Source organism: Macrotis lagotis, chromosome X, assembly GCF_037893015.1.
Source record: "Macrotis lagotis isolate mMagLag1 chromosome X, bilby.v1.9.chrom.fasta, whole genome shotgun sequence".
Classification (NCBI taxonomy): Eukaryota; Metazoa; Chordata; class Mammalia; order Peramelemorphia; family Peramelidae; genus Macrotis; species Macrotis lagotis.
Genome location: NC_133666.1, coordinates 55,337,470 through 55,363,498, shown reverse-complemented (window position 1 = coordinate 55,363,498; position 26,029 = coordinate 55,337,470). Strand labels below are relative to the sequence as shown.

The 26,029-nt window shown below is 41.0% G+C and overlaps 1 protein-coding gene and 1 long non-coding RNA gene across 4 annotated transcripts in view; one reads left to right on the top strand and one right to left on the bottom strand.

Annotated features, from left to right (window-relative positions):
* Positions 1-4,769, top strand: part of LOC141500542 (uncharacterized) — a 457,510-nt gene extending 452,741 nt beyond the window's left edge. The window contains exon 4 of the long non-coding RNA XR_012471956.1: positions 3,685-4,769. This is a non-coding gene — a long non-coding RNA (uncharacterized LOC141500542). The remainder of the gene's footprint in view (positions 1-3,684) is intronic.
* DACH2 (dachshund family transcription factor 2) overlaps positions 1-26,029 on the bottom strand; it is a 400,510-nt gene that overhangs the window by 18,715 nt on the left and 355,766 nt on the right. The window contains exons 9-13 of one of the 3 annotated variants that reach the window (XM_074203764.1): positions 14,515-14,663; positions 13,296-13,443; positions 7,017-7,136; positions 4,872-4,937; positions 3,211-3,327 (exon numbers count right to left, since the gene is read on the bottom strand). In XM_074203764.1, coding sequence (XP_074059865.1) covers positions 3,211-3,327; positions 4,872-4,937; positions 7,017-7,136; positions 13,296-13,443; positions 14,515-14,663 — 600 coding nt within the window. The remainder of the gene's footprint in view (positions 1-3,210; positions 3,328-4,871; positions 4,938-7,016; positions 7,137-13,295; positions 13,444-14,514; positions 14,664-26,029) is intronic. The other 2 variants (XM_074203765.1, XM_074203766.1) reach the window with 2 other exon arrangements.

The window sequence follows — 26,029 nt, the reverse complement described above, 5'->3', positions numbered from 1 at the left end:
CTAGGCAGGAGTCCTCTCTGCACGCAAGAATCCATCAGATTCCAACAAGAATGGAGAGAAAGATGCATTTGAGAGTTGGGAGCTGCCTCGAAGGCCCATCAATTCGAACCCTTCTTCTCCTGCTTTCTCCAAACTCTTACCAGCTCATTTTTCCTCAATTCAAATAGTTGGCTGCTCTATGACATCTAAACCAGCTAGCTCAGTGCTACTAAGAGAAGTGCTACATAGTTTCATCTCCTAAATCAACTTGCCTCGTCATCTTTGATCAGAGCTGGAATAGGATAATTGTGGGTGGGGTGCTACTACCAGAAAGCAAAAATCCGAATACCTCTAGGGTGCTGCCAGATGTGCAGCTAAAACAACAGGGCAACACAAGTTGCAGTGGGAAATCAGAGAAGCAGAGAAACAAAGAACTGACATTTCTCATCTCAAAGCCGGCCAAGGCACCGTAGCAGTGCCCTTGGATCGGGTGGTGTTATCTCCTCAAACCTTCGGTTTGCTTCTCAGGAAGATGCTTGACTGAAATTGAGATGTAATATCACTGGAGCTCTGGCTCCCCTCTTCCCCAGCTCATACCCGTCTATTCCAAATTTCAGAAACACGCCTTGTTGACTGTACCGAGAGCCCCCACCGATGCAGTGGGTGTAATAATACAAAAGTTAACTAAGGTATAAACATGCAAAAGGAGAAGTCTCCTTGCGATCATAAAATGATGTTATTTTCTGTTCAGCAGTTCATGTTACTGCTGTTCATGCTAATTAATTAAAGGAGCTGTTGCTATAATGTGCAAACAGGGAATCTGAGAAACTGAGAGGGCTTTTAGGTCTCCGAGTGAAGTTAAGTCAATCTGGGCGCGGGCAATCAAATGTAATGAAATCACTTGTCAGTGCTAAGCTTGCAAAAACTGTGAAGTTTGACTAGGGAGTAAAAGGATTATAATTAGATTTCCAATAGGATAATAACTAAATGGCAGAAAGCAGTAAAGAGAAAATATGACTTTGTTAGCTAATGGTGCTGCTGTTCAGTTTTAGTTTTTCTCAGCACACTCCTAGTTGTACTAATTTAATTTGCTTTTATCAGCAAAAAAGCACCACACAAATGGTACTTGAATATCATTTGCAAAAATCATTGATCTGAAGGTGCACTTAATAACACCTGCTATGTTTATTTTATGGGAAGTGGAGATTGGTTGATAGGATGGTTGATGCCCTATCTTGCTAGGCCCCCAATTGAGTTAAGGAAGAATCTGGATGAGTGAATCTCACTATGCCTGCATCACTGCTCCCTTGCATCTCCCAGATAGGGTAGACAGAGCACCCCCACATAGGGGTAGAATCCAAAGGGCTTCATAGTCTTGGGAGACTGAATCATCCTTTTCTAGGAAAACACTAGATATGTGTATGTGTGGCACCTCCTTCCCCCTTCTAAAATGGCATGCAAAGTCTACAATTGTTCAACTAAAGAGGTTTCTTATTCTTGTCAGATTCCAAAGAGATGGACAACCACCAATGACTAGAATTCTTTAGGAAATGGGAACACAGAATGATTTGAATACAGCTAAAGGTGGCTAATGCCACCTTTACTCAGACCTCCTTTAAATTTTCTTATGGAGACAGTGGCAGGGGAATGGATTGAATTGCAAAGGAAAGGACACTGTGTGAATGATAGATTTTTGCTCGGCAGAGCAATTGACTATAGGCTCTTAATGCTGGAGGAGCATGTTACTGTGAGCCGGCTACATTTGGAAACTGGCTCCACACAGATGACGGTTCTAGCAAACAAAGCTACTCTCTATTCAACTGCTGAGAACCATGGCAGGAGTGAATGTTGCAAAATGAAGAAGGCATTTCCACTGCCAAATAGAAAATGAAAATTGTTATGAATGGCAAAAGCAGAGTTCAAATAGTATGGATATAACTACAAAGAAAAGGCCCCCCCAAAACAGAAGAGAACAATTAGTCAGAAAAAGACAAAAACATGCTACAGTCCCAAATTAGCCTTTTTCTAAGCTTCTTGGATACACAGCAAAGTCCTGTTCTGCCGCCAAACACTTCCAATGGAGGCGGCATTATCAGGGCTTTGTAGGCAATTATCCAGGCTGAGTGGATTGAAGATGAGCTCTGATAATATGTTCCCTCATTTGTTTCTCTGGATGAGAGAATGAGCTCTTTTTGTTTCTAGAACAAGACCTCTTCAAAATGGAATTGTAAGTCTAGTGTCCTGTTAACAGTCTTCCATTTACTCTAGGATTTCATAAACTGATGATGGGAGCTTTATTGTTTGTGGGGGCCGATGCTATACTGGGAGAGAGGAAAAGAAGCACATTGTTCAGTTTTTGTCTATCACACTTAACAGGACCACTTTCAGTAAGGAGCCATTCATTTCACTTGATTCCGTTGTTGTTTGGATAATGTTAATGTATAACTGATCATACAGAGGCAATAATTTGATTCTTGAAAAAAGAAGTTAGCAAAAGGGAAGGAAAAGCTGCCTCAGGCTGCCCTGGCAAGGTAGATCTGTTTGACTGAGAGTTTAGTATTTGCTAAAAAGTCTTTATGCTTGATAAGACTAAATTATCAGTATAACTTTGAGCAAGTCACTGCCTCTCTGAGACTCTCAAACACTATAAAATTGCAGAACTAGTGTTGCTCTGTAACCTGTCAGTGAGATCACATGTCCAGATCAATACAAAAATAGACAACTTCACTGAGCATAATAATTTTGATGTTTAATTTTAGAACTTTCCTTTTAAAAGAGAATTTTAATAATATGCCCTAGTTACTGAGAGGGAACATGTTCTAAGTAACATATGAGCTTAAGCCATCATGTCCTTTAGTGGTATGGAAATGAACTGAATTAGGGGAAGTCAATTGAAACCATGCAGTGACTCATATTTCCTATCAACTACCATGAGGTTCACTTGTTGGCCTTTGACGTCGAATCAACCCCAGTATTCCCGGAGCAAGCATATCTGTCACCACTCACAGGTGATGCAGATGAGACCCAGAACGGCCACGACTGTTTTCGAGAATTTTTGTAAATAAATCAGAGGAAGTTGGAAGTCTTACTTTAAACTAGCTTAATTCATAAAGACATACTCTTGAAACTAAAGAAAGAAGCAGGAGTCTCACTTTAAACTAGCTTAATTCATAAAGACATAGTCTTAAAACTAAAGAAAGGAAGCAGGAAGAGGTCAGTGATGATACCTACGAGTTGTACCTGTACCGGTGGGGTGGAATCCTGCCTGATCCCAAGATGTCATAGCTCTAATCTTGTAGGGTACATACACATCAGGGATAGTTAGCTGGCGCTGCAGAGGAGGTGGGCCTGGAATAGGGAAGACCTGAGTTCAAATCTACCCTCAGATACTAGCTATGTCACCCTGGGCCAAGTCACTTCACCCTGTTTGCCTCTGCTTCCTCAACTGTAAAATGAGCTGGAGAAAGAAATGGCAAACCACTACCCTCTCTTAGCCAAGACAACCCTGAATGGGGTCACAAAGATTCAGACGTGACCAAAAACAACATACAGATCTATCAAGACAGTTTATTAACCCTGTCAAACTTGGCAAAATTGTGAGATACTGCTCTGCTAGATCTCCATTAGAGAATTTCATGTGCATCTTTCTTCAGGAAAATTAGGCTATTTATTTTCCATTTGGGAAATGTGTCTCTCTTTCTTTAGGTTGATACCTTTTCAAAATCACTATGAAAATGGAATCAAGGAGGATACTGGGAATGGAATGGATGGACTGGAACTCTTCAGTGTTACAAAGGATCTGTGCTTTCCCAGGGCAGGTAACTCTATCACACCTCAGTAGAGGGGTCATAAATTGCTATGATTTTTGACAAAGTCATCCTTGGGGGGATCTGTCTTAGAGAGCTATATCTCCTTCAAACCTTGCCAGTTTGGCCTTCATTGACAGAACTTTTAAGAAGCTCAAATCAACTTTAAGTCATAGAGAGTAGGAAGTGGTAGAAATTCCCAGGGCACAGCCTAGACTCGGACTCCAAGAATACATGTCATCTGTTACTTGCCTTTCTTGAATTTATCAAACAGTGCTCTTAAGACAGTAATAGAAGGTCTTGCATGATTTCCTAAAAACCATGACTCTCAGGTTGGCAAACTTTTTTCCCCACTCTAGTGACTTCAATTATTATGTGAATTTAGTTTTGTAATTTACATGCTGATTTCAAGAAGGTTGTTTGGAACAGAATTGTTTAGAGATCTGGTGACAATCAACATGTCTGTGCTCTTCAAAAACCAACTGGAGCCTTTGCATCCAAGAAAAATAATTATTGAGGTAGCCAGGAGACTAGAATATAAGAAATATACAAACAAAAAAATGCATTAGCAAGGATGCCCATTGGGGTAGTCTTTACTCCTAACTCCCTGGAAATGGCTATTGCCTCTGGGAATCCTCCAAGGCTAGCATGTGACCATCTCAATAAGGGAGGACCTCTCATTGTTAATGGTCCCTTCTGGACTCACCTTAAAAATTACTTGGTGAAGATTTTGTATTTAATTATTCAGGGAATGAACAGAATGAGGATATGAGTTACTCTGCCTTGGGAAGCCTAACCAAGACCTGGCAAATTGGCCATGGAAGTAAATGTGGAGTTGAGTTTATAGCCAGACAGACTGGTGAGATTTGCTCTTAGTGTAGATGTGATATCCTTTCATCCCTGCATAGTGATGGCATCATTTTTTTCTTAGAATGATTGCTGTTAAAAACTATAAGAAATGAATTGAATGAGTTTTCTGGGTATCTTTCTCTGTCACCATAAATGTCCATGGCCTCAGGGCATCCCCTCCCACCCACCCCCAATCCAGGCCTCTCAGTTCCCTGAGTTGAGGCAGTCTCCCTCTACCTTGCATTGTTGCTGCCGGGTCATTCTGAGTTCCATTCTCCATTTCTCTCTCTGGCATTGCAGTATCTGAAAGATGTGACACTCGAGATTAATGCAGGTCTTTTGGCTGTCCTTGTGTGCTTAAGGAAAAATAGCCTCTGCTTTGATACTCTGGTCCCAGATAGCACCCTGAAGGGTGGTCTGGCCTTTGCTTAGAAAGAACTTGGAGAGATTGGGAGTTTTCATAGGGAAAGAGGACTGGGAGCTACAAATTCTAGATGGTTCCTCAAATGGGCCTGGATTTCCAATTTTCTATTGAATTCTTTGCCACTTGCTTCAGTCCCTAGAGATTAGTCACATGGCGCTCGTCTGTCAATAAAAATCCCCTTGAAGATTATCTGGGGCCTTCTCTTGGCTGAAAAATGAGGCAAAGATGTAGGAAGCACATCTAGAGTTTACTGTGCAGCCAGCTTGCCCCGACAAGCCTTAGCAACGTTTTGCTACTGCAACAAGGTAGTAGGAGAAGTCCAGATTGGAGCCGGGCAGGCCTCAGTTACCCCAGACTCTGACTCTACTACTAGTGCTAAAAGGAGAATGGAGGGAGTGATGGGCAGGTAGGGAAGACTTCCAAAATGTGTCTACAGCTTTGACTTTGTTTTTCTGTAGGGTAAGATAATTATGGATTAGCTTTTGCAATCCTTTCAAATACAGGGAGCTGTGGGCCTCCTCTACACAGAGGAGGATGCTTGGTTTAGCCTGTGAGGTGTGAACAGTCAGAAAAAAAGGCATTTTTGGATGCTCTGGCATATAGCTGCAAAAGGGAATGATTGTTTGGGGATTCAGGGCCTCTGGCCCCATGGGAATTCTCATCCTAAGAGATATTACTGTACCTCCCCGTGGAAACCAAGATGATGGGCCTTAAATTCATGGTTCTCACTAATGCTGCTGCAACCTCTGCTTCCCCTTGGAACTAGAGTAGAGCCCGGGCCCATGTGACAAGGACACACACAACATTCAGCCCTTACCTGGGTAGATGAAGGCCCAACCTGGGCAGCTGCTGCTAGGATGCGGCTCTGTACCTACTTGGGTTTCTATAGCTCTTTTTAGTGTCTGTTCGGTTTCTACATTCCTCCTACTTCTCCCTGTGTGGAGGAGACTGCCCTTTTACCTCGGAGAACGAGCACCTCATTTGGAGTTGGTCTTTCATGATCTAGTGCTGTCTCAAAAAGGCTGGATGTGACAGTTCTGGTCAACAGAGCCAGTGAACCTAGGCTGCCTTCATTCCTCTAGGTCCTAATATCCACCTAGAAGTTGGCAGCATACGACAAGAACATGAAAGCTATTCTTTGTGTACGTCGCACACATATCTCCTTATCACAGAATCTCAAACTTGTGCCTCTGGTTTGGGGTCCAGACTGGCAAGTTCATTTGTTTCTCTAGAATTTTCAGAGTAGAGACTCCTTCCACTGATAGAGGAGGACTAAGCAGTGGCCAGGGTCTTTCTGATTCCAAAGCTCTCCCTATTGCCTTTATGTGGACCCATACACAGAGACCTGTACAACACTCTCTTGCCTATGGTGCTTTGTACATGGAGAATAGGAAAAGGCCCGGAAATGAAGAGATGCTGAGCTTTCTGGCTTGAAGCCTGAAAAAAGGAGGCAAAGTTAAGACTGGGCCACAGGAACCCATTTGGAACAGGTCATGTTCCAAACCACTCCATGGCCTAAATGGACTTCATCTGAAGTATAGCAAGAGGATTAGAGGTATATTGTCAATGACCTGGAAAGGAATCTTACAGGTTGACCAGTCCAACCTCCTCATTTTACAGATGAGAATACTGAGGCTCAGAGAGATTAAGGGACTTGCCCAAGGTCATAAAAATAGGAAGTGGTAGAACCAGGTCCTATAATCTCATGGTCAGCAGAGTTTGGTATCATTTGCCATGTTTCCACCCCCTCACAGAGGTTTCCTCTTATTTCTACATTCTCTGGATCTCTCTAGAAGGTAGTTTCATTCTAGACCTAAAACACAAGACCTCTTGGACTCTGTTGATGTTTGGAAACTGAAGCTCTGATTGGGGTACCTGAGAGTGAGACTGTCAAGGCAGCTAGTCTCCCTTGCTCAGATACTACTTACGACCTTGGAGCAGCCTGAACCCATTGTCACCTGTGGAGGCTTGCTTCAGAGCTTGCTCCACTTGCTCCCGGCGCTTGGACTCAAACTCCAGGGCCTCCTGCAGTTTTCTCTTAGCCTTCTTCTCCTTCTTCAGGCGCTTCTGAATTGTAGCTGGAATATACAAAGGGAAAAAAGGACTGGTGAGGAATCCTAGTCACCAAGCTATCTCTCAGGGCAGCTTCCATCACCTAGCTCGCAGCTGTTAGAATGCTTTGAGATTTAGTTGGCTGTTTTGCCTACATTTAAACACTGTCAATAACTGGTGAACTGATCTTGGAAATAGGTCAGGGGAGAGTTGAGAGGTAGTTCCTATTTCTCTCACATAAGTATGAAAAAGAAAGTAGCTACTGGAATATGATGAAGGGCCAGGTGACATCCTTGATTTTGAAATTTCGAAATAGCATGTCCTTCTTTGAGAAGCAGCCCTGTTTTATATGCAAGAATGGCACTAGGGCTCTACAAATATTTCTAAGAGCAGAATTGTCAGTGAGGCAGTGTGGAGCAGAGCAGTCAAATAGAAGCCAATCCCCTGTTGGCTTCATACTTGCTTAGAAAGTCACAAGGGAACATTATCTACATTCTATTGTCTTTTTAGTTATTCAGTGAGAAACATTCTCCAGTTACATCTTAATCTGATTCCACCAGTACTTGGGAGTTTTTCAGCCACACAGTTGTGAATTTGACACTTCTGGTGTAGAGGATTCTGGTGCAAGCTACAAGAATAAAGAGGAAGTGAGACAGCACAGTAGGTAAATTGTCTGGCTTTTCAGAAAGACCTGAGTTCTGATCCTGCCTCAGCCATTTACTATGTTACCCTGGGCAAATCAATTATCCTTGTTTGCCTCAGTTTGCTCAGCTGTAAAATGAGCTGGAGAAGGTGACTGCAAACCACTTCAATATCTTTGCCAAGAAAAGTCCATATGGGGTCCAAGAGAGAGACGGATGTGACTGCCACCAAAACAAAAAGTAGGTCTCAGCTTTCAGTGTTTTGCCCCTTAGTCTTTACAATTTGACTGACATGATATAAAACATTTTTATACCCAAGGAATCATGGAAACACAAATGTATATTCACTGGAGAATTTTAAGACAAAGCCTAATGGTCACAGGAAATGACTGGGTAAGAATTTAAATTGTCTTACTTTGTATCAAGATTTCACATAGGGTGACCTTTACATTTCTTCTCCCTCTATTATTCATGCATCTGCAAAAATATTAGTTGCAATGTGCATGATAAAGTGGCCATGAAGACTTTGGCTTAAGAACCACTGCTGAAGGTACTGGCTATATGACCTTAGACAAGTGCTCTAGGAATTGGGATTTATTAAACAAAATAAATAAAATTACAATAAGAAATAAAATTCCATTTTAAAACTGATGATCATAATGTACAATTTGATGACCCCTCCCTCCACTGCTATTGGGAGTTTGTTACTATAGCCCAGAGTCAAAGGCTGTTCAATTTAGGCAGGATCTGAACCCAGGTCTAACACTGCATCCATTCCACTATGCTGCCTCCCAAAAAAGTGCTGCATTTCAGTCCCTGCCATCTCAATCCACATTATGTATTCCTAGTGGATGCTGACAATAGACTAAAAAGGGACCAGTGTGGCTGGAGTGAAAGGTGATGCCTGGGCTATGGAGGCTCCAAAAATAGGGATAGGGACTAGATGGTGCAATTCTGAGTGGCATCAAGAGCGAATATTTGGGGGGCAATTCAAATTCAGTGACTGTTCATAAGAGTGACTTTCACTGATTCAAAGAGAGCTAATTATAGAATAATAGAATTTGTCAGTTCTGGGGTGGGAACTCTCTCTAGCCATATAAATTGGCAGCTCCTGTCTAACTTTAGTAAGTTGCCCTGGAGCCTTGCCTGCTTCTTGCGGATGGGCACAAAGCCAGTATGTGAGACTTCGCAGAGCCTGGTCCTGCCTTCTTGCCTCAAAGGCCAGCCTTCTGGTCACTCTTAACTTCCTTGGCAGAGGTGCATTTTAAGTCATTCCAGATAAAAATTCACAAGTCTAAGGTAGTGAAGAATACATTTCCTAGAAACAAAGGAATCCTAAGACCATTCCATTTCTACCATATTCAGTAGGAGAAAAGATCATGCTGTTATTAAAATTAGTTGATGGAATTGGCCTTTTGATATTGTTTCACAAAGCTAAAAACAGCACTCCAGTAAACCATTAACATTCTCAATTTGACCAATTATGTATATGCACATTTCCTGGTAGGTTTTAAATGTACTTCCTTTTCCTGGAAAAGACAAATTTTGGTTCAAGTAAAAATTCTGGTTCAAATATTCTTCCTAGTGACGACTCTGCTGAGATGATTGAAATGTCTTACACTCGAGGTACCCTAGAGCCCAGGGAGATCACATGATGCTAGAATGCTAAGCTAGTTGGCAGGAAGCCCTAGGTTCCAAAGACCTTTGACTTTCGCTAGTTAATTTGCCAAATCTCTTCATCTCCCTGGGCTTTAGTTGTCTCATTTGTACAATAGACATAATGGTGTCTCGTGGGACAGGCATGCGGTTCCAGTGAAGTAATGAAAGCACTTTGTACCCTTTAAAGTATCATAGAAAGTCACTGAATATTGTTATATTTAAAAGTAATATAAATGAAGGGCTGTCCAGTAGCTAGATGGCACAGTGGATAGACTACCCAGCTTGGAATTGGGAAGACCCAAGTTCAAATTCAACTTCAGACACTCTGTGACCTTGGGCAAGTCACTTAACTTCAGTTTCCTCATTTGTAAAATGGAGACAATATTAGTATCTACTTCCCAGGGTTGTTGTGGGGAACCAATGAGATAATCCCTACAAAGTGCTTGGGATAGGGCTTGACCCAGGCTAAATACAATAGAAATGGTAGCAATTATTGTTAGTATTTATTTGCAAAATAACTTAGAAACTATGTGGATAATACAGAGCTTCATATTAAGTGAATGTCAACTGGGCCTTCACAGCAGCAATGCAATCCTTTTAGTCTTTCCCCAAATGATCCCCTATCTCATTCCTCATAAAAGCTATTTTCAACTCTCTCTCTCTCTCTCTCTCTCTCTCTCTCTCTCTCTCGCAAGGCAATGGGGATAAGTGATTTGCCCAAGGTCACACAGCTACCAGCTACTGAAGTCACATTTGAACTTGGGTCCTCCTGACTTCAGGTCCCATAGTCTATCTACTGTGTCACCTAACTGTTCCTAAGGTCCCCATTTCTTCCTTGGCCACTGAGGACCCTGTCTTTTACTTTACTAAAGAAATAAAACAACCTAGGAAATAGAGATTTCCCCCTTCCCAACTTTCATCATCTCAGAATTTGTCATCACTCCCTCCCCCGGACCTTCTTCATTCTACATTGCAGTTGGCCCCACTTTTCCAAGGCCAATCCTTTTATATGTGCTCCCATTGCAACCTTCAAATGTCACTCTTTTCACAAAATTTCAATTTCTCCCTACCTGGTTCATTTCCTAAGAACTTCAGACATGGTCAGGTCTCCCCCATCCTCACCCAGCTCAAAGAAAATGCTGTCAACATTGTTTTGACTCCTTATTTTTTTCACTTTGTCAACCCTTTGTCATCAGGCTTCTAGCTTCCTCACATATGAAGAAAAGCTACTCTCTCAACAGTTATGAGATTATGATCAGGCCCCATCGTTCCCCCCGTTTCTGCAGCATCAGACACCAAAAGTCACTCGTCGTCCCTCCCATCAACTCTCTCCTGGCCTATAGCAACGGCTTCCTAATTATTCCTTATGCCCCAAGTCTCTTCCCATTCCACTCTGCCCTCCCCTCAGCCCCCAAACTTATTTTCCATCTTTTTCCAGCTTCTCAAAGAACTTCAGTAGCTACCTGATTGGACTTAGATAGAATACAAACTCTTTCATTTAATTTTGAAACCTCTTACACCTTGGTCCCAATCTCTCTTTCCCATCTCACTGTACATCCTCTTATACTTACAATTAATCGTTCTCTTTTTATCTCTTCTACATAAAGACGAGGATAAAAGTACTTTCAGTCTCTCTTCAAAGTCTATCTTTCCCAGTACTTTAGAAGGCACTTAGTAAAAGAGGAATTCGATGACTGTCATTTACATACTCATAGCCCAACATGAGCCAACATGTCTGGAGCTGCTGTACCAGCTTATAGTCATCTACTGTCAAAATTTTTAATAACGTTTCTCAATTTAATCCATATGTTTCCATACCTCAAAGGAAGAGAACTTCCATTATACCAGAGGCTAGAAAGCTCAGAATTGGTCATAACTGGATTTGTTCAATGGAAAGTCTAGCAGATTGAATCATGAGCCCCATTCACAATTTTGAGCTCCTCCACTGGGATGGAGCTGTGGGACCTTACTTAGGTCCATGAATCTATGGTTTATTTCTATTTCCTGATCAGTCATACCTTAAGACGACCCAACCATGGACAGGCTTACTATGACATCTTGATTCCAATTCTACATTTCATTTTGGGGAAGTCATTCCTCACCATTGGAAGAGAACTTCTCCTTTCCACTCCTCACCTTTAATTCTTCAGGGAAGGCTACCTTTTCTTTCTTTACTTGTCTGATTCCAGTTGGGCTTTTCTGAATCATTAAAATGCCAGAATTCTTTTTGAAATCCAAGCTATGTACATGATAGGAATTATGATAGATTTACTCTAAAAGATGAAAAACCCCATCTCCTTCCATGTGACACTAATGGACTTGGGACAAGGTCAAATCTTGGGATGAACACAGACAAGGAGAAATGAGGAGTGGGAGTGATCATCTCAATAATTCTAGTCAATAAGAATAGTATTAAAAAAGAGGAAGAAAGGTAAGGACCTGAATTCTCTTGATAGCTTGAGTAATGTTAGTCTGTCTATCTTCAGCTCCCTTGTGCCTGGCTATTCTAAAAGGATGAAGCCAGCAGAGAGAAAAGAAGACTGACCAAGCTGAGGAAAAAGGAAGTAGCTTCCTAAACCCTGAAACTAGGGAGGTTAGTTGTGAAGGATGAGGAAAGGATGGGATTTCACTAGAGTGCAGAAGGAAATCCCAGTGTGAAAACTCCTTACTTGGAAACAGACAAGAAATTTAGACTCACAGATTTAGAGCTAGAAAGGACTCCCTGAAGGTCATCTAATCCACTCTCATTTTACAGATGAATAAACTGAGGTCTGGGGGAGGTTAAGCAAATTACCCAAGGCCATCCACATTTGCATGACTATGTGGATCTCAATACTCTACTCTGTATCCCAATGATGGAAATCCACTTGTCTCAAACTGTAGACAAATGATTGGGCCTTTGCTTTCTCTAGTCTTTACTGACTTAGCTAAGACAAGAATTCTCCTTGAATTCAATGGTTAAATTTCCATTTTGAGGAGGAAGAATGATTCCAACCTCAAGGGAAAAGTTTTCCCAAAAGCAGTCCTGCATAGGCACGAGGAAGTCTATGAACAGGATGAGCCTCCAATGATACGCCACCTCTAGCAGTTAAGGGCTATCATAGACCCAGTGCAGAGGGCACATCTGGTGACCAGCTGACCACTCCATTATCCAGTGGGGATGTCTATAGTGGAAAGGGAAGGGGGCAGGAAGAAAGGGAGTACTTTTAGTTTGGGGGAGCTGGCAAGAGCCTGATTAATGTGAGGTCATCGATTTACCTGCCAGAGATGACTTAATAATCGCTTCCATTTACATAACATGTTAAGGTTGGCAAAGTGCTTGATAAATGTTCTCTCTTTTAGTCTCACAATAGGGTGAGAGGTGTTTTAGGCTACTATCCTTCCGACATTTTACAAATGAGAAAACTGAGGCTTAGAGAGTTTAAGTGGTCACACAGCTGATATGTGTAAGAGGCAGGATCTCAATTCATGACTTGATCATCATTTTTTTCCTTTACTTCCTTTCGGGGGGGGGGGGGGGGTCGGAACCTATCGTTCCTTCCAAGGCAAGAATCTAATCCAGTCTGGCAACTTACTTCTAATGCAGAGTCTCAGAGAGTTTCCCTAAGGTACCAAGGTCAAGTGTCTGGCTCTAGTTCATTTAGCAAGTACATGGCAGACATAAAACTTGAGCTCAGGTTTTCCTACCTCCAAAGCATTTCATCTGTTATACCAAGAGTCAAGGAAAAAGTCATTTGAGTATCCAAGTCCCTACTCCTACAGCTTCCACAAGCTCAGTCCTAGGCCTTTGTGGAGGCATGGTTGGCAGATCTCATGGTCCTTTCTCTCCCTGGACCTCAGTTTCTCCTTCTGCATGATTGCCAGCCTTCAAGTCGGCAGACTCACCTCTGCTTTGCAGCTCCACAGCAAGCTGTCTTTCCAGGGTCTCTCTGAGCTCCCTCTCTCTGAAGAGTTCCATTCTCAGTTCTTTCTTCTCCTGCTGCATCTGCTTCTCCTGGATGCGAGCATTGTCAAGAGCCACTTTCAGGAGGCCCTAGGAAAAACAAAACAAAAAAAATTACAAAAGCCCAATTCTTCAAGTTCAGTCTCTTTGTCTTGACCACTTGATGCCTCCCAAGTGATTAAATAGCTAGAACAAATACCCTTCTGAAGAGAAGCATGATTTGGATTGGAAAACTCACTTTCATTTACATTTGGCTATTAAATTATAAAGCCCATTCTTTTGTTTTTTTAAGCCATCTCCCTCATGCTTCTAAAAGGAAAGCCAGGACATACAAAAGACTCCTTCCTGTCCTCCTTTAAGATGATCACTAGCGATGGAGAGACTCCATCTGTTTGCACTTTAATGAATGAGCAGAAAGGCGGCGGGGGAAGGGGATGGGGGGAATAAGAACTATATGCTTTAAAAAAAATAAATCATGATGATAAAGAAAAATGAAAGGGAACCAAATTGCCTCCAAGTCCTGTATATCAAAAAGGATTTTTCCTCTCCCAGATTTCACATCTTGGCCCTAAACACAATTAAACAACATACAAAAAGATAACAAAATTCAGGTCCAATACCACCAGGGCAAAATGAAACTTTCCATTAACAATCAATAATCTACAAAAATGTACAGTAAGGCATCTTCATCTCCACTGCAGTTTTGCTTAGGTATTTTGGAGAATATATTTTGTAATGGATACTGTCTGGGTATTTATGCTGAAGCAAAAATGGACTTTTCAATCATAGAGATGGCAGAATGTTATAAAAGGCTACCCTCCATCTCCCCATCCTAAAGGTAGGAGTAATTCATGCCCTAAACCTTGGTATGGATGGAAATGAAGCAATTAGAATTTTACACCGACTATGACCAAATGCAATTTATTTGAAAAAATCTCTGAGTGGGAGGAATTTACATAGAACATTCTCATTTGAAAATTGTGTGCTTCGTTGTTTTAAATTGATAAAAATAACTATCCAAGTTGGCACAACTCATCTTTGATAAATTAAATAACCAGTTAAATTCACAATTTTGAATGTCTAAAATGTCATAAAGAATGATGACAACTACCATTTGATAATTATTATGTTACACTAATTTTTTTCTAGTGAAATAATTACCTGAATGTTGGTCAGAAGTGTTTCCACAGAAGAAAGGCTATCAGCAAAAACATATGGTGAGGAGAAGCCAGCAGCAGGCATGGCTTGTCCAGCCAGTTGGGCCTTCTCTAGGCCTTGTTTCATTATCGGCATAGGCATTTGCACTTCTTCTGTAAAGTCAAATAATATTTTACTTTAAGAAACTGAAGCAGTCACTCAAAAGATACAAGTATTCAAACAGTCTAAAAATTTCAGAATTCATCTAGTCCATCCCCCTAGCCTCTAGTTTTTCCCAAGTGAATTGAGATGATGAGAAACTGGAATGTCTAATGTCACTAAAGAGAAACAAAAGAACATAGAAGTAGGTTAAATTTATCCAATTTGAGTACCCATATTACCCCCCAAAGGATGCTGTCACCTATAAGAATGTGAATTGCTTTTGATTCAAAGAAACATATTTAAGAACTAAAAATATCAACTATAATGAAGAAATAAAATGTCTAACCCCCTTTTCCTCTTAATTTCTCTTCTCTCCCAATCATAGTGTTTCAAAGGAATTCTCTTAAAATGACAGGGGGGTCTTGGTTCAAGGGAAAAGTCAAGGAAAAAGAAGTGTTTGGGTCAGTAATGGGGTGGGGGGGAGAAGAAAGTTGAGGCAAAAAAGAGATAAGAAAAGTGAAGAAGCTAAGTCCCCAAACCCTGAAGGACAGTTTCTTCCAAAGGTAGAATGTGACCAGTAGATATCCCTTTACAGTCACTCATTCAAATCGAGTTGACTTGTATTCTGTAATATGGAATGTGGTACATTGGGCTTGGGAAACCCCTTTACTAAGCTTTCTTCTGAGGCTCCATAACACCCTTTTTATAACTAATCTAACAAAGATAGCACAGCATAAAAACAACACCCAGTGCAATCCCCTGTCTGAGGGTCATTCCTTCAGTCACTCGATAAACATTTTTGTTAAGCACACTATATTTTGTTAAGCCTGACTATGCGTCAGGCTGTGTTGTGTGCTGGAGAAATCAACCCCCACCCCCACAAATTAGTTCTTGCTCTGTAGAAAGAAGTAACGGCTACACAGAAAAAGAATCGGTCTTGTAGACTAGAAGGGGCAGTCCTAGTGAGCTGTGAAGGGAGCTAGGAGTCTGAGGGCTGGTTTTCCATTCAAGATGGGGAGCGCGTTCCTAGAAGAGTGGTTCATGGAACCATGCTTCATCTTGCACTTTTTAAACAAGTTTTCCCGTGGCTTACATAAAGACATGGATGACATGTTTGTCAAGTGTGGAGATGACACAAATCTGAGAGGGTAGCTAACCAACACGGGAGAGAGATGTGTTTGCTCCCAATAATGGTCCTTAGTATTTCAATGTTCTCCAAGACTATAAGAATACAAACTACTAATTAATTATTTCATATAGGGCCAGGGAATGTTTATTCTCTGATTATCAGATAAGCAGAAAGCTTGAGCATCCATGTCCCAGTGCCTGAGACTCTCATGTATAGCAAACTTAGGTTATAAGATGAGGAGTACCTTCACCACAACTGTTTTTAGTAAAGCTTGAAATTAGCATATTGCCCATAAATCCCAAGGGCAGTTGTACTCCCAGTCCCTACAGTTTCATTTGTCCCTTACCTTGGTCATTTTAATTTGAAGATCTATCATTAGAATGCTGCGTGTTTAGAGAGCCCTTTTCTTTCTCTTCATCTTGTGGGGACAGTGGGGGAATCAGCACTTTGGTAAGAACTGTTGGGGCACAGTTAACATCTGAAATACTGTCTTCTTGTGTGTATACACACCCACACCCACACTCTTTCATTCCTAAAGCATTTCTAAGGCAGCCACTAATATGTCTCTAAGCCCTTTCCTGACAACAATCCTAGCCACATTTAGTGTTTTCTTTGTATTGTTTGAAGTCTCTGTTTTGATATTATTTGCTCTTTACCACATGAATACATCAAGTGTAATGATTTGCTAGTATTACAAACTGGAGCTGCTCCCATCTTTGAACTGATTAATGCAATAGTTTAAAGGACAAGTCTTATAGTGTCCCAAAGATCTGTTTTGAAGAAGGGAATTTATAAACTTTAGAACACTGACTTTCAGTGGAGTCAGAGACAATAGGATATTCTTCTGATAAAATATTTTCTATCAAGGCAGAGTTCTTCAGATGTATGGATTAGTGGGGATGGTGCATTTGAGCCAGACATGGGATATGGGTGACAAGGGAGTGAGAGACCCAACCAAAAATAAGGCAGTAGCAGAGGGTAAAGCAATGCCTAAAATAGTATGCATAAAATAAAACTCTGACTACATGAAAATAGCTAGAAATCCCTTCTCTTTGGAGATGAAAGTAATGCTATGAAATTGTCCAAAAGGAAAATTGGTATTGACTGTGAAGACAGGTTGCACGGTCTCTGGTTTGTAATGTTGCTGTACAGTAGATGGAAGTTTCAAAATAGTATTACTCTTCTTTAAAGAGAGAGACACAGCTAAATGAGGTGCTGCTTGCTGCAGTAAGGATCAAATGCAAAAAGAATCATATTTCATCACACCTAGTCAACACCAGGAAAATAAATAGAAATATAAGAGGTCTGCAGGCAATGATTCATTTTGATAATCTGGCCCACGAGAGACACATAGAGACAGAACACAGATCTAAGCTTCTACCAAAAGACAAATAGGACACAGAGGGTGGGAAGTGGGATGACAGTATAGCAGAGGTCACATCGATTTTCAGCAGCCGTTTTCACCCAGATGAGATAACCCTGGACTCTATTGGGCCCATTGTTCATACCCTACCTGTCCCACAAGCAATAAATTTCCTAGTCCTAGAAAAAGGGCAGTAAAGAAGAAGGATTCTACTTATGACTTCTTATGATTAAGTTTTTTGTGCTACCCAAACATGGGCTGTGGACCAAGGTCACATTGCATGTTAAGGTCTGTAATCGTGGAAAACTAGCAGAAGCATATTATGTTTTAGCGTCAATGACTGGAAGCTGTCAAACCATTCATCACTTTTTTTTTTTCTGATTGAAATCACATACTGCAAAGATGAATGATAAATGCATTAGAAATCTATTCAATCTGGTAATAGGGCTTCACATCTGAATGGCACCTACATCTTGTCCACAGTCTGAGCAAGTGTACCGTTAGGTAGAAATTTATTAGCTAGTCTCCAACCCACTCTAATTGGCAAAGCAATTAAAACCAGGCAAGTGCCTGAAGACAGAGACTGGTGGTTAAATAGGGCTATCTCCTTGCAGTCAAAGGAGATTTGATTGGGCATTTTCATGTAAAAGGCCATGGCTCAAAGTCTCACCACTAAAAACCTTTACTGCACATATAGCACAATAGAATAAACAAGAAATAAAGATAGGACAGCCACTGTCTAGCCAAGGACACGAACAACCATTCCATTTATTGAAGCAAAGTGAGGACTGCTTTTATTGAGCCTGTTTGTTAAACCTGCCATACTTGGTAATAGCACTTGAGAATCCATTTAGAGGACAGTCTCTCTATTTTAATTTCTTGCTTGGGGCCCAGATGAATAGATGTAAAAGTGGACAAGAGTTATATTTATTGAGGAAAAAAACAGTAAATGGTCAGAATGGAAAAGTTCCCCCTTGAAAATTACTCTCAAGGCTGCTGGAAACTTTGCAAGGCATGGCTCTCATTCTCTCTCCTCCAGCCAGGCCTGGCGAAAGGATTAACCCCCTCCTCAAATAAGAAATGCAATTGGTTACCGAAGTTATATTTGAAATACAGATGGCCTAAGAGTTAAACTTTGGCTGTACCATCAGCATTACATTCAACAAGAGAAAGATGCCTCCGTGAGGATTTCATTGCCCTACCTAGATAGAGGTGGCTGTCATCCTTGGCTGTCACCTTTATGCTGTCCCATGACATGCCCGCTTTCTTTCCACAAAGTATGGGTGGGGGTGAAGAGCATGCTACTCTTCTAAAGACAACTTTTCCCCTTCTAATATGATTATGTCCACAGTGGGACTGGCCTCTGAACCACTTCCCTCAAGCATTTATTCAGTATCTACCATAATCTCAAGCACTGGCCCAAGTAACTGGGAATGATATAAGACATGGTACCTGTGCATCTAGTTGAGATTACACCAATGTATAATAAATGGAGGGTCCACAAAATGCCATAAAGCTGAATATTGAATTGAGAGATACAGATTCTTTAGTGTTCTGAGGAGCTCAGGGAAGGGAAATGAATGAGACCTGCAGTGGGCTTTGCCAATTGGTCACCTATTTGCTCTAAGGCCTAGTGCAAAGGTGCTAGGGAGACATCCCAGGATGTGGAGATTACAGTCTGGTAGAAATGTCCACAAATGTCCACTATGTGTCACGTGGCACCTTATGGAAGCTAAAGAGGATAGATCCTTAAAAACTTATGAAGCAATTCCAAGGGCTATATTGATGCAGAGAATTATGAGAATTATAAATGTAGCAGAAGCAAATTCTGTAATCTTTTAATGCTGTTAAAATCTGAGAATCTTGTTAAGGGTATGGAAGGATCTTTACTCTTGAGATGTAAATTGATTCCTATTGTTTCATGTAAAATTTGTATCCTGACTAGCCTTTTGTTATTCAGCCTGTCCTAAAGTGCTTGTTGAGGAAAAGTTTTTTTACCCAGTTTACTTTGCTCTATTTTATAATAAAATCCTGAGCAGTATTAAAATCCCAGAGAGCACACAAATTCCTTCATTCTTTCAGTGACTCTCATTTCTCAGTTACCCCCAAATTCTATCTTTAATTGGTGACCCCAAACATCCTAGTGGTGAGGAAAATATATTGTTCTTTCCCTGCTCTGTTCTTAATTAAAAAAAAAAAAGATGGATGTGGCTAAATTAGGAGTACATAGGCTAACACTGCTTTGCGCCCAACAGGGTATGGATAGAGAACAGTGAATCAAAGGTGATTCCTAAAGCCACATACACACACAGACACAACTGCTTTTCAGCTATAATGATGGCAAGGAAAAACAACTTGTAAAAACAGTCAAATAAAAACTTTTTGCAATGTAGAGTAAACTTCCACTTAAAGGGAACTTTGAATTAACTGATTTTCACTTTTTTAAGAGGGATTCTAATGTATACCATGGAAACAATGTGAAGACTAACAGCCTTCAGTGAGGGGTGGGGGGAGGGAAGCAAGATTAAGGGGAAAATTGTAAAACTCAAAATCTGTCTAAAAAAAGGATTCTAAGGTGAAGAAAATAAGCTGATGGCAAAGATTTAGATCAAAAATGCCATTTCGAAGGTATGTCTTGGGTTAAGAGCCCATTTGGACTTATGGCCTCTACTTTCTTTATCTGTGGTCTTTATACAGTGAGAGTGCCAACAAAGTCCTCAATCATCAAATTCAAACTGTGTTGAGTACAGGACACAAAAGTAGGAAAGTTTGCCTATATTTTAGGGGGGAAATCGTCATGTGTTTGATCACCTGAGGTATAATTTAATCTGGTGACATGTGGCAACTCATTTTATCGTAGAATGGCAGTGAGTTGGGAAGAAAAACTGCCGTTGTTTTGGCTGCAGACCTCCCTGAGCCGTACCCTCTGCCCATTATCACTTAAGGGAACCTGATCTCTTCAGGATGATCAAAAGGAAAGCAAAGGTGCTAATATTGTCCTGTGCCTTAAGGAGAGACAAAGAGAGAGCCCCGCATAAAGAGGCTTCAACTAGCCCTAATATCTTGAAGAACCATTTGGATTAGAAATTCTAAGGTAGCCCAGTAAGCGGCACCAGAAAGAATATAGGATTCATTTGGCTTGGTGACTGGCCAACCTGGGGACTGAGGGGAAGAGTTACAAAGCATGTGAGAACAGGCAGAAGAGAATATGAGCATCTCTCTGGATTTGATGATGGAGAAACTAAGGCTTAAAGTCATATGAAAGTAAGGCTTAAAGTCATATGAATCTCTATTTGAGGACAAATGAAAGAAGGAAATATACTTTTGCATCAATAAAGATTGGGCTCTTGCAGCTGATGGCATTGGGATGCCTTGAAAAATAGCCTCCTAGTTGCAAGGAAGGAGCTGGCTTTGGCCTTATCAGAGAGCCAGTAATCACTTCAATGGTAATATCTAGAATGACAAAGCACTGCCAAGAGGTAGGCATCTCCTCTTTGCTAGTATCAGGACAAGGGCCCTCGCCTACAAACCTAGTACAAATCAGATACAGAAATTTGCTGCTCTGACCTTGTCCTTCAGGTACGAACAATAAAGTCACAGATGGTTTTCTCTTAATTACCATATCTGAATTGAAAGTTGATGAATATTGGGGGAGGGGAATAATTGATTAATCCCACACCCTATATCTAATCCAGAGGTTTCTTAAAGATGATTTATATTGCCCGATGTTACAATAACATTTTGAGGAGTCTTTTTAATTAATTTTTTTAAAAACTCATTTTTAAAACAATCCTTAATTGTTATCTAAAGGTGTCCAGGAAAAATACAGAAGCTTTAAGAAAATAGCATACAATTAAAGAGGCTGCTCCATTGCACAGTGCCAACCCTGCTCCCTTGTGGTTTGAATCCACACACTCTGAAAATCAATTTATTTTTGCACTGAAGAATGGAACCTCTTAAATTCTTTTCATACAATCTAGTCAGACAACAAAGCAAAACATGAGAGATACATGTGAACATGTGCAGATAGAAAAAAACGAGATCCTTTTATCAAGGAGAAAATTTATTGTAAGCAATTATTTAGTCAGGGCTGAAGCCTGTCTTTGGAGCTATTATTGGGAGCTATTTTAGTGGAAGGAGTAAAATACAGAACACAATGGGGGGAGGGGAAGGGGAGAGGGTGACACCGAGCCTAGAAAATTCAGCAAGAAATTAGGAGGTTTAGCTGTTTCTGGAGGAGGGGAGGAAGCAGGCAGGGGTCAGGAAGGTGCTTTCTTTAGTGAGGATAACTTCTTGTATAGAAACTCCATTACGACTAGTAACTTCTCTAATTTACTTACGGATAATTAGCTGTCTAAGTGATCTGCCCAAAGTCATTCTAGCTAGCATATGTCTGAGTCTATACACTACTGCTCATCATGCTAAGGTGAGAGAGCAGAGGAGAGATATTTGAGGGAGGGGGATTGGCAAGTCCTCATTGTAGTGCCCCTATAAAGTTCAAAGAACTCAAAGTGGTGTACCAAATTCCTTGGCAGTCTTCTTTAAAAGACATTCAGGTGAGAAGGTACATGCCCTGGAAAGAGTCCTGACTGTAGAGTTGGAGGCCATTGGTTCAAATATACTTATGTGACCTTACCCAAGTCTCTTTCCCAACCAATTTGGTCCTCACTTTTTTCAGCTGTAAAATGAGGAAGTTGCCCTAATTGTCCTCTGAGGTTTGTTGCTCTTAACTCTAGAGGAGGGATTCTACGTACTGCCATATTGCATTTTCTTAGTTCCCCAAGATGGAGTCTTTCAGGTTGGTACTTCTCCCCCTGGAACTGGCTGAAGCTTTAAGTAAGGAAGTAGGCATCTAAGAGCACCACTCAGTCCCACAACCCTCACTACATACATGAAGACTATTTTTAGATGCTGCCCATTGCCAAGAGAGCTTATGCCATCTGGCAAGCAAGCTTACTTTGTATGCAACAAAAACTTCCAAAGCTCCAACCCAGGGAGAGCCAACAAGTCTGGGACACATTCATGTGCCATTTTTATTTCGTGCTCCTCATATTTCCTAGCTAGTCTTCTCTGCTGGTCTCATTTCATTTTAAACTATTCTCATTTAATATTTATCGCAAACCTCATGATTTTTGTCAAAGAGAATTATTGAGCACCCAGGTGTGCACTATCCTATCACACAAAGGAGGATTATTTCCCAGTGGGCCTCCATGGGCTGCCTTCCAAAATGTTGAGTTTAGGAGAAAGCCCTTGGGATGGCAACTCTTCCCAAACCTTCTTGTATGAGACAACTGGCTCAAAGGGCATTGCTGGCCTCGAGAGACCAGGGTGATGACTTGGGGCTGAATGAGGATGGATAAGCCTCATGATATACCCTGGACATGGATTTTCAGAACACTGCTCTTAGGCTGTCATTTGTTTCTCTAAAAACATGGAAAACAGGGGAGCAAACAAACACATATGTGTGTGGATGGAGACTGGGGCTTGCTCCAGTTTTTGGTTTTTGGTCATTTTGGTTTTGATCAGTCAAGCTCTTACTCAACCTTATTGCCCCTTGGTGAGGAGGAGGGGAAGAGTAATCAGATCTATGAATTCATCTATATGGGCCATCCCAAGTGGGCACCCCTTTGTTGAAGCAAGAGAGTTATTACCAAGGGCTCTGAAATCAAGTGACTTGCTCAAGGTCACTCAACTATTAAGTGTTAGTTGATGCTTGGATACTGCAGGTCTGCCCTCCCATCTGCTATGACATATGCCTCTGTGGTTTTGCTGTCCAGAAGTTAGGATGTATCAGAGGCAGAATCTCTTTGACCCCAGATACTCTAGCGCCCTTACAGAAGAACCCATGTATAAAACTGTCTAATTAAAGATGAATTTTAGAATCACTCATTTATCTTCCTGAATTCAAATCTGGTTTCTGACACTGGCTGTGTGACCCTGGGAAAGTCATTTTACCCTGTGTGCCTCAATTTCCTCATCCATCAAATGAGTTGGAGAAGGAAATGCCAAACCACCCCAATATCTCTGCCAAGAAAACCCCAAATGGGGTCACAGAGAGTCAGATATGACTGAAAACAACCAGACAGCAATAATCATATCAAGTTAACTCTATATGTAAAATAGTTATTAAAAGCTTGACTGGCCAGGTCTTTTACTTTCTCTAACCTCCTCTACACTCATATTACAAGCATAGCTGTACATACCTACTTATGTTATGGTGATACATGTATATTCTTTTCCAACCAAACCTGTGATAATCCATTCAGTGAGAAAAACTCCCTTTCCTAGTGAAAAGCATCATCTGCTCTGTAGCATGTCTGGGTCACTGGGAGGTTAAAGAATTTGCCCAGAATCTCCCAGTCAGTAGGGACACTGACTTCCAGATATCTATTCACTATGCTGTGATGCCTCTCATGTACATTGTATGAATTAGTGGTCAACAGCCACAAATTGAATTCAGGCTAGCTGGATTTCATTCTTAAGTGTCATACAGACCTGCCTTTCCCACAGTCCTCTTCTGGTAATATTCAATCTCTTCTTTGCCATCTGTCCCAATCTAGATACTCTTAAGTTTTTTTCAAAAGCTCCTGATGATTGACTACAGATACTCCCTCTCTTTACTTCCTTCCATTATTCAATTCTTCTTTGGCATATTTCTTTATGGGATTGCCTAAAAAATCAGAGCCCTCTTGGAAAAAAAAAAGTCAGACTCCCCTGTTGGTCTTGGAAGGCCATCTTCCCAGTAACTATAACCAAGTAGAAGAATTATTTCCTACTCAGTTTAAAGGGATCCTCAGAGGTAACTTAGACCTCCTTCCTATTAATGAAAGGTTATGCCAATAGCTAATCCTTGGTGTTTTGCCAGACTGTGTAGCACAGTGGAAAGAGCAGCACTCAGAGACTCAGATGCCCTTGGTTTGAATCTTGACTATTGGACCAACCAGGTGACACTAGGTCCTTTACTGTGAAGGAAGGACCTGGATGAGCTGACTGTACCAGATCAGTTAAAGCTCTGCATCTGAGGTCCTAATGCTGTTGCCACAAGTGAACAAGCCCAGCAGAGTGATTTATGTGAGGTCATTTTATCTATCTGCTATTTATCACCAAATTCCAACCTGGAATCCTCAGAACAGGGAAAACGTCTCAATCCTTTCAAAGATGGGGAGCACACAGGGCTTCAGGTTTCATGGACTTGGAAATCATTCTCTGTTTATTTTACAACTGAATAAAACCAGTAATAAAGGACAATTTGTCTATGATCTCCTCCCTTGCTTAGACTGCATAAATATGTCCCATGTCATCCATTAAGGCCAAACAGCAAAGAAACAACAGAGATGGTAAGCTCTGCAAATGTAAAATAGCCTTAATAAAATAGAGGTGTATAATAGTCAGGAACAAATTACTCAGACTGACTTTAAAGAAATAGTGTCCTTAATGTGGCATTACTCTCAGGATACTGCCATTCCCCTTGGTGCTTAGAGTGCAGCCTCGCCAAACAGTATAACCTGTTCAGATGGCAAGAGTTATTTTTTGCAAAGGAGTGTTTGTATCCAGGCAGATACAAGGTTTGTAGAGAATGCATCCAGGGAGCCACAGAACTAGTGGGAAACAAATTTTTCCATGGTATTTTAGGACTGTGAAAAATTCAATCATAACCAACCCCCAGGCCCCTGCCCCAAGACAAGGGCTGCTGTGAACGTCAGAAGAGCCTTATATAAAAAAAAAAAAGCAATGAGCTTCCCATATTTGCTTACTGCTGATTTGAAGAAGATGGACTGTTCTATTCCAATACTAAAGTTTACTCTTTAATTTCCTTTTCAAATTGTAGATCACTGCCCTGGTAGGTTTACTGAGTTTTGGAAAGAATATCACAAGCCCAAGTTAAAACTAAAGGCCAGGGGTGGCTAGGTGGCGCAGTGGATAAAGCACCAGCCCTGGAGTCAGGAGTACCTGGGTTCAAATATGGTCTCAAGACACTTAATAATTACCTAGCTGTGTGGCCTTGGGCAAGCCACTTAACTCCATCTGCCTTGCAAAAAAAAAAAAAAAAAAACCTAAAAAAACAAACTAAAGGCCTTTTCCAAATGGAAATGGAAAGTGCATCATTAATGCCAACATGGATTTTTAAAATCTTGATAGTTTCTTGTATGGATTTTTAGAGATCATGAGAGCAAATAAGGACTTAAAAAAATTCACCATAGAATACATATGCCCAGATATGATGAAATCTTTCTTGCAAATACCATAAAACATCACACACTTACTAAGGATCCACCATGCACCAAGTGCAATAGATACAAAGAAAGGCAAATTAGGGAGGCCACATTGTATCCACAGTGAATGCTCCTTCCACCCATCATCCACCAGACTGGCTCCCTACCGTGCTTCTGGGCCAACTACTGTGGTCCCTCAGTTTCCTCCTATGAACACCAGATTTCTTCTTAATATAACAAAGCTCCTCTTAGATGTTCCTTCCCTTTTCCAAGTCATGTTCTGTTCATGAATTCCAATGCCACATTTTTCAGTCATGCATACAAGGTCAAATTGTAATTTTTCATATGGGATCTCTGATTCATCTGGCATTCTTGCCCTTTGGTGTTTTTGTGTATTGCTAGATAAAGCCATGGATCTGCCTGCTGATTCTGTTCTTAGATTTCATCTTTTGTCTTACTCTACTGCTTTTTTCCTAAATTGCAGCTATTCTCCATTGACACTAGACTTAGTCACATGCTAAGGATGTGTCTATGCACACGTGTGTGCGCACCAATTTCTCTCTTCCACCTCTGAGGTCTTTTTCAATTTAAAGACCTTCATGAGCAAAATTTCAAGACTCCAGGACAATACAATTTCTTTCTTCCTGCTTGCCTCCAGATTCCTTAGCCCCC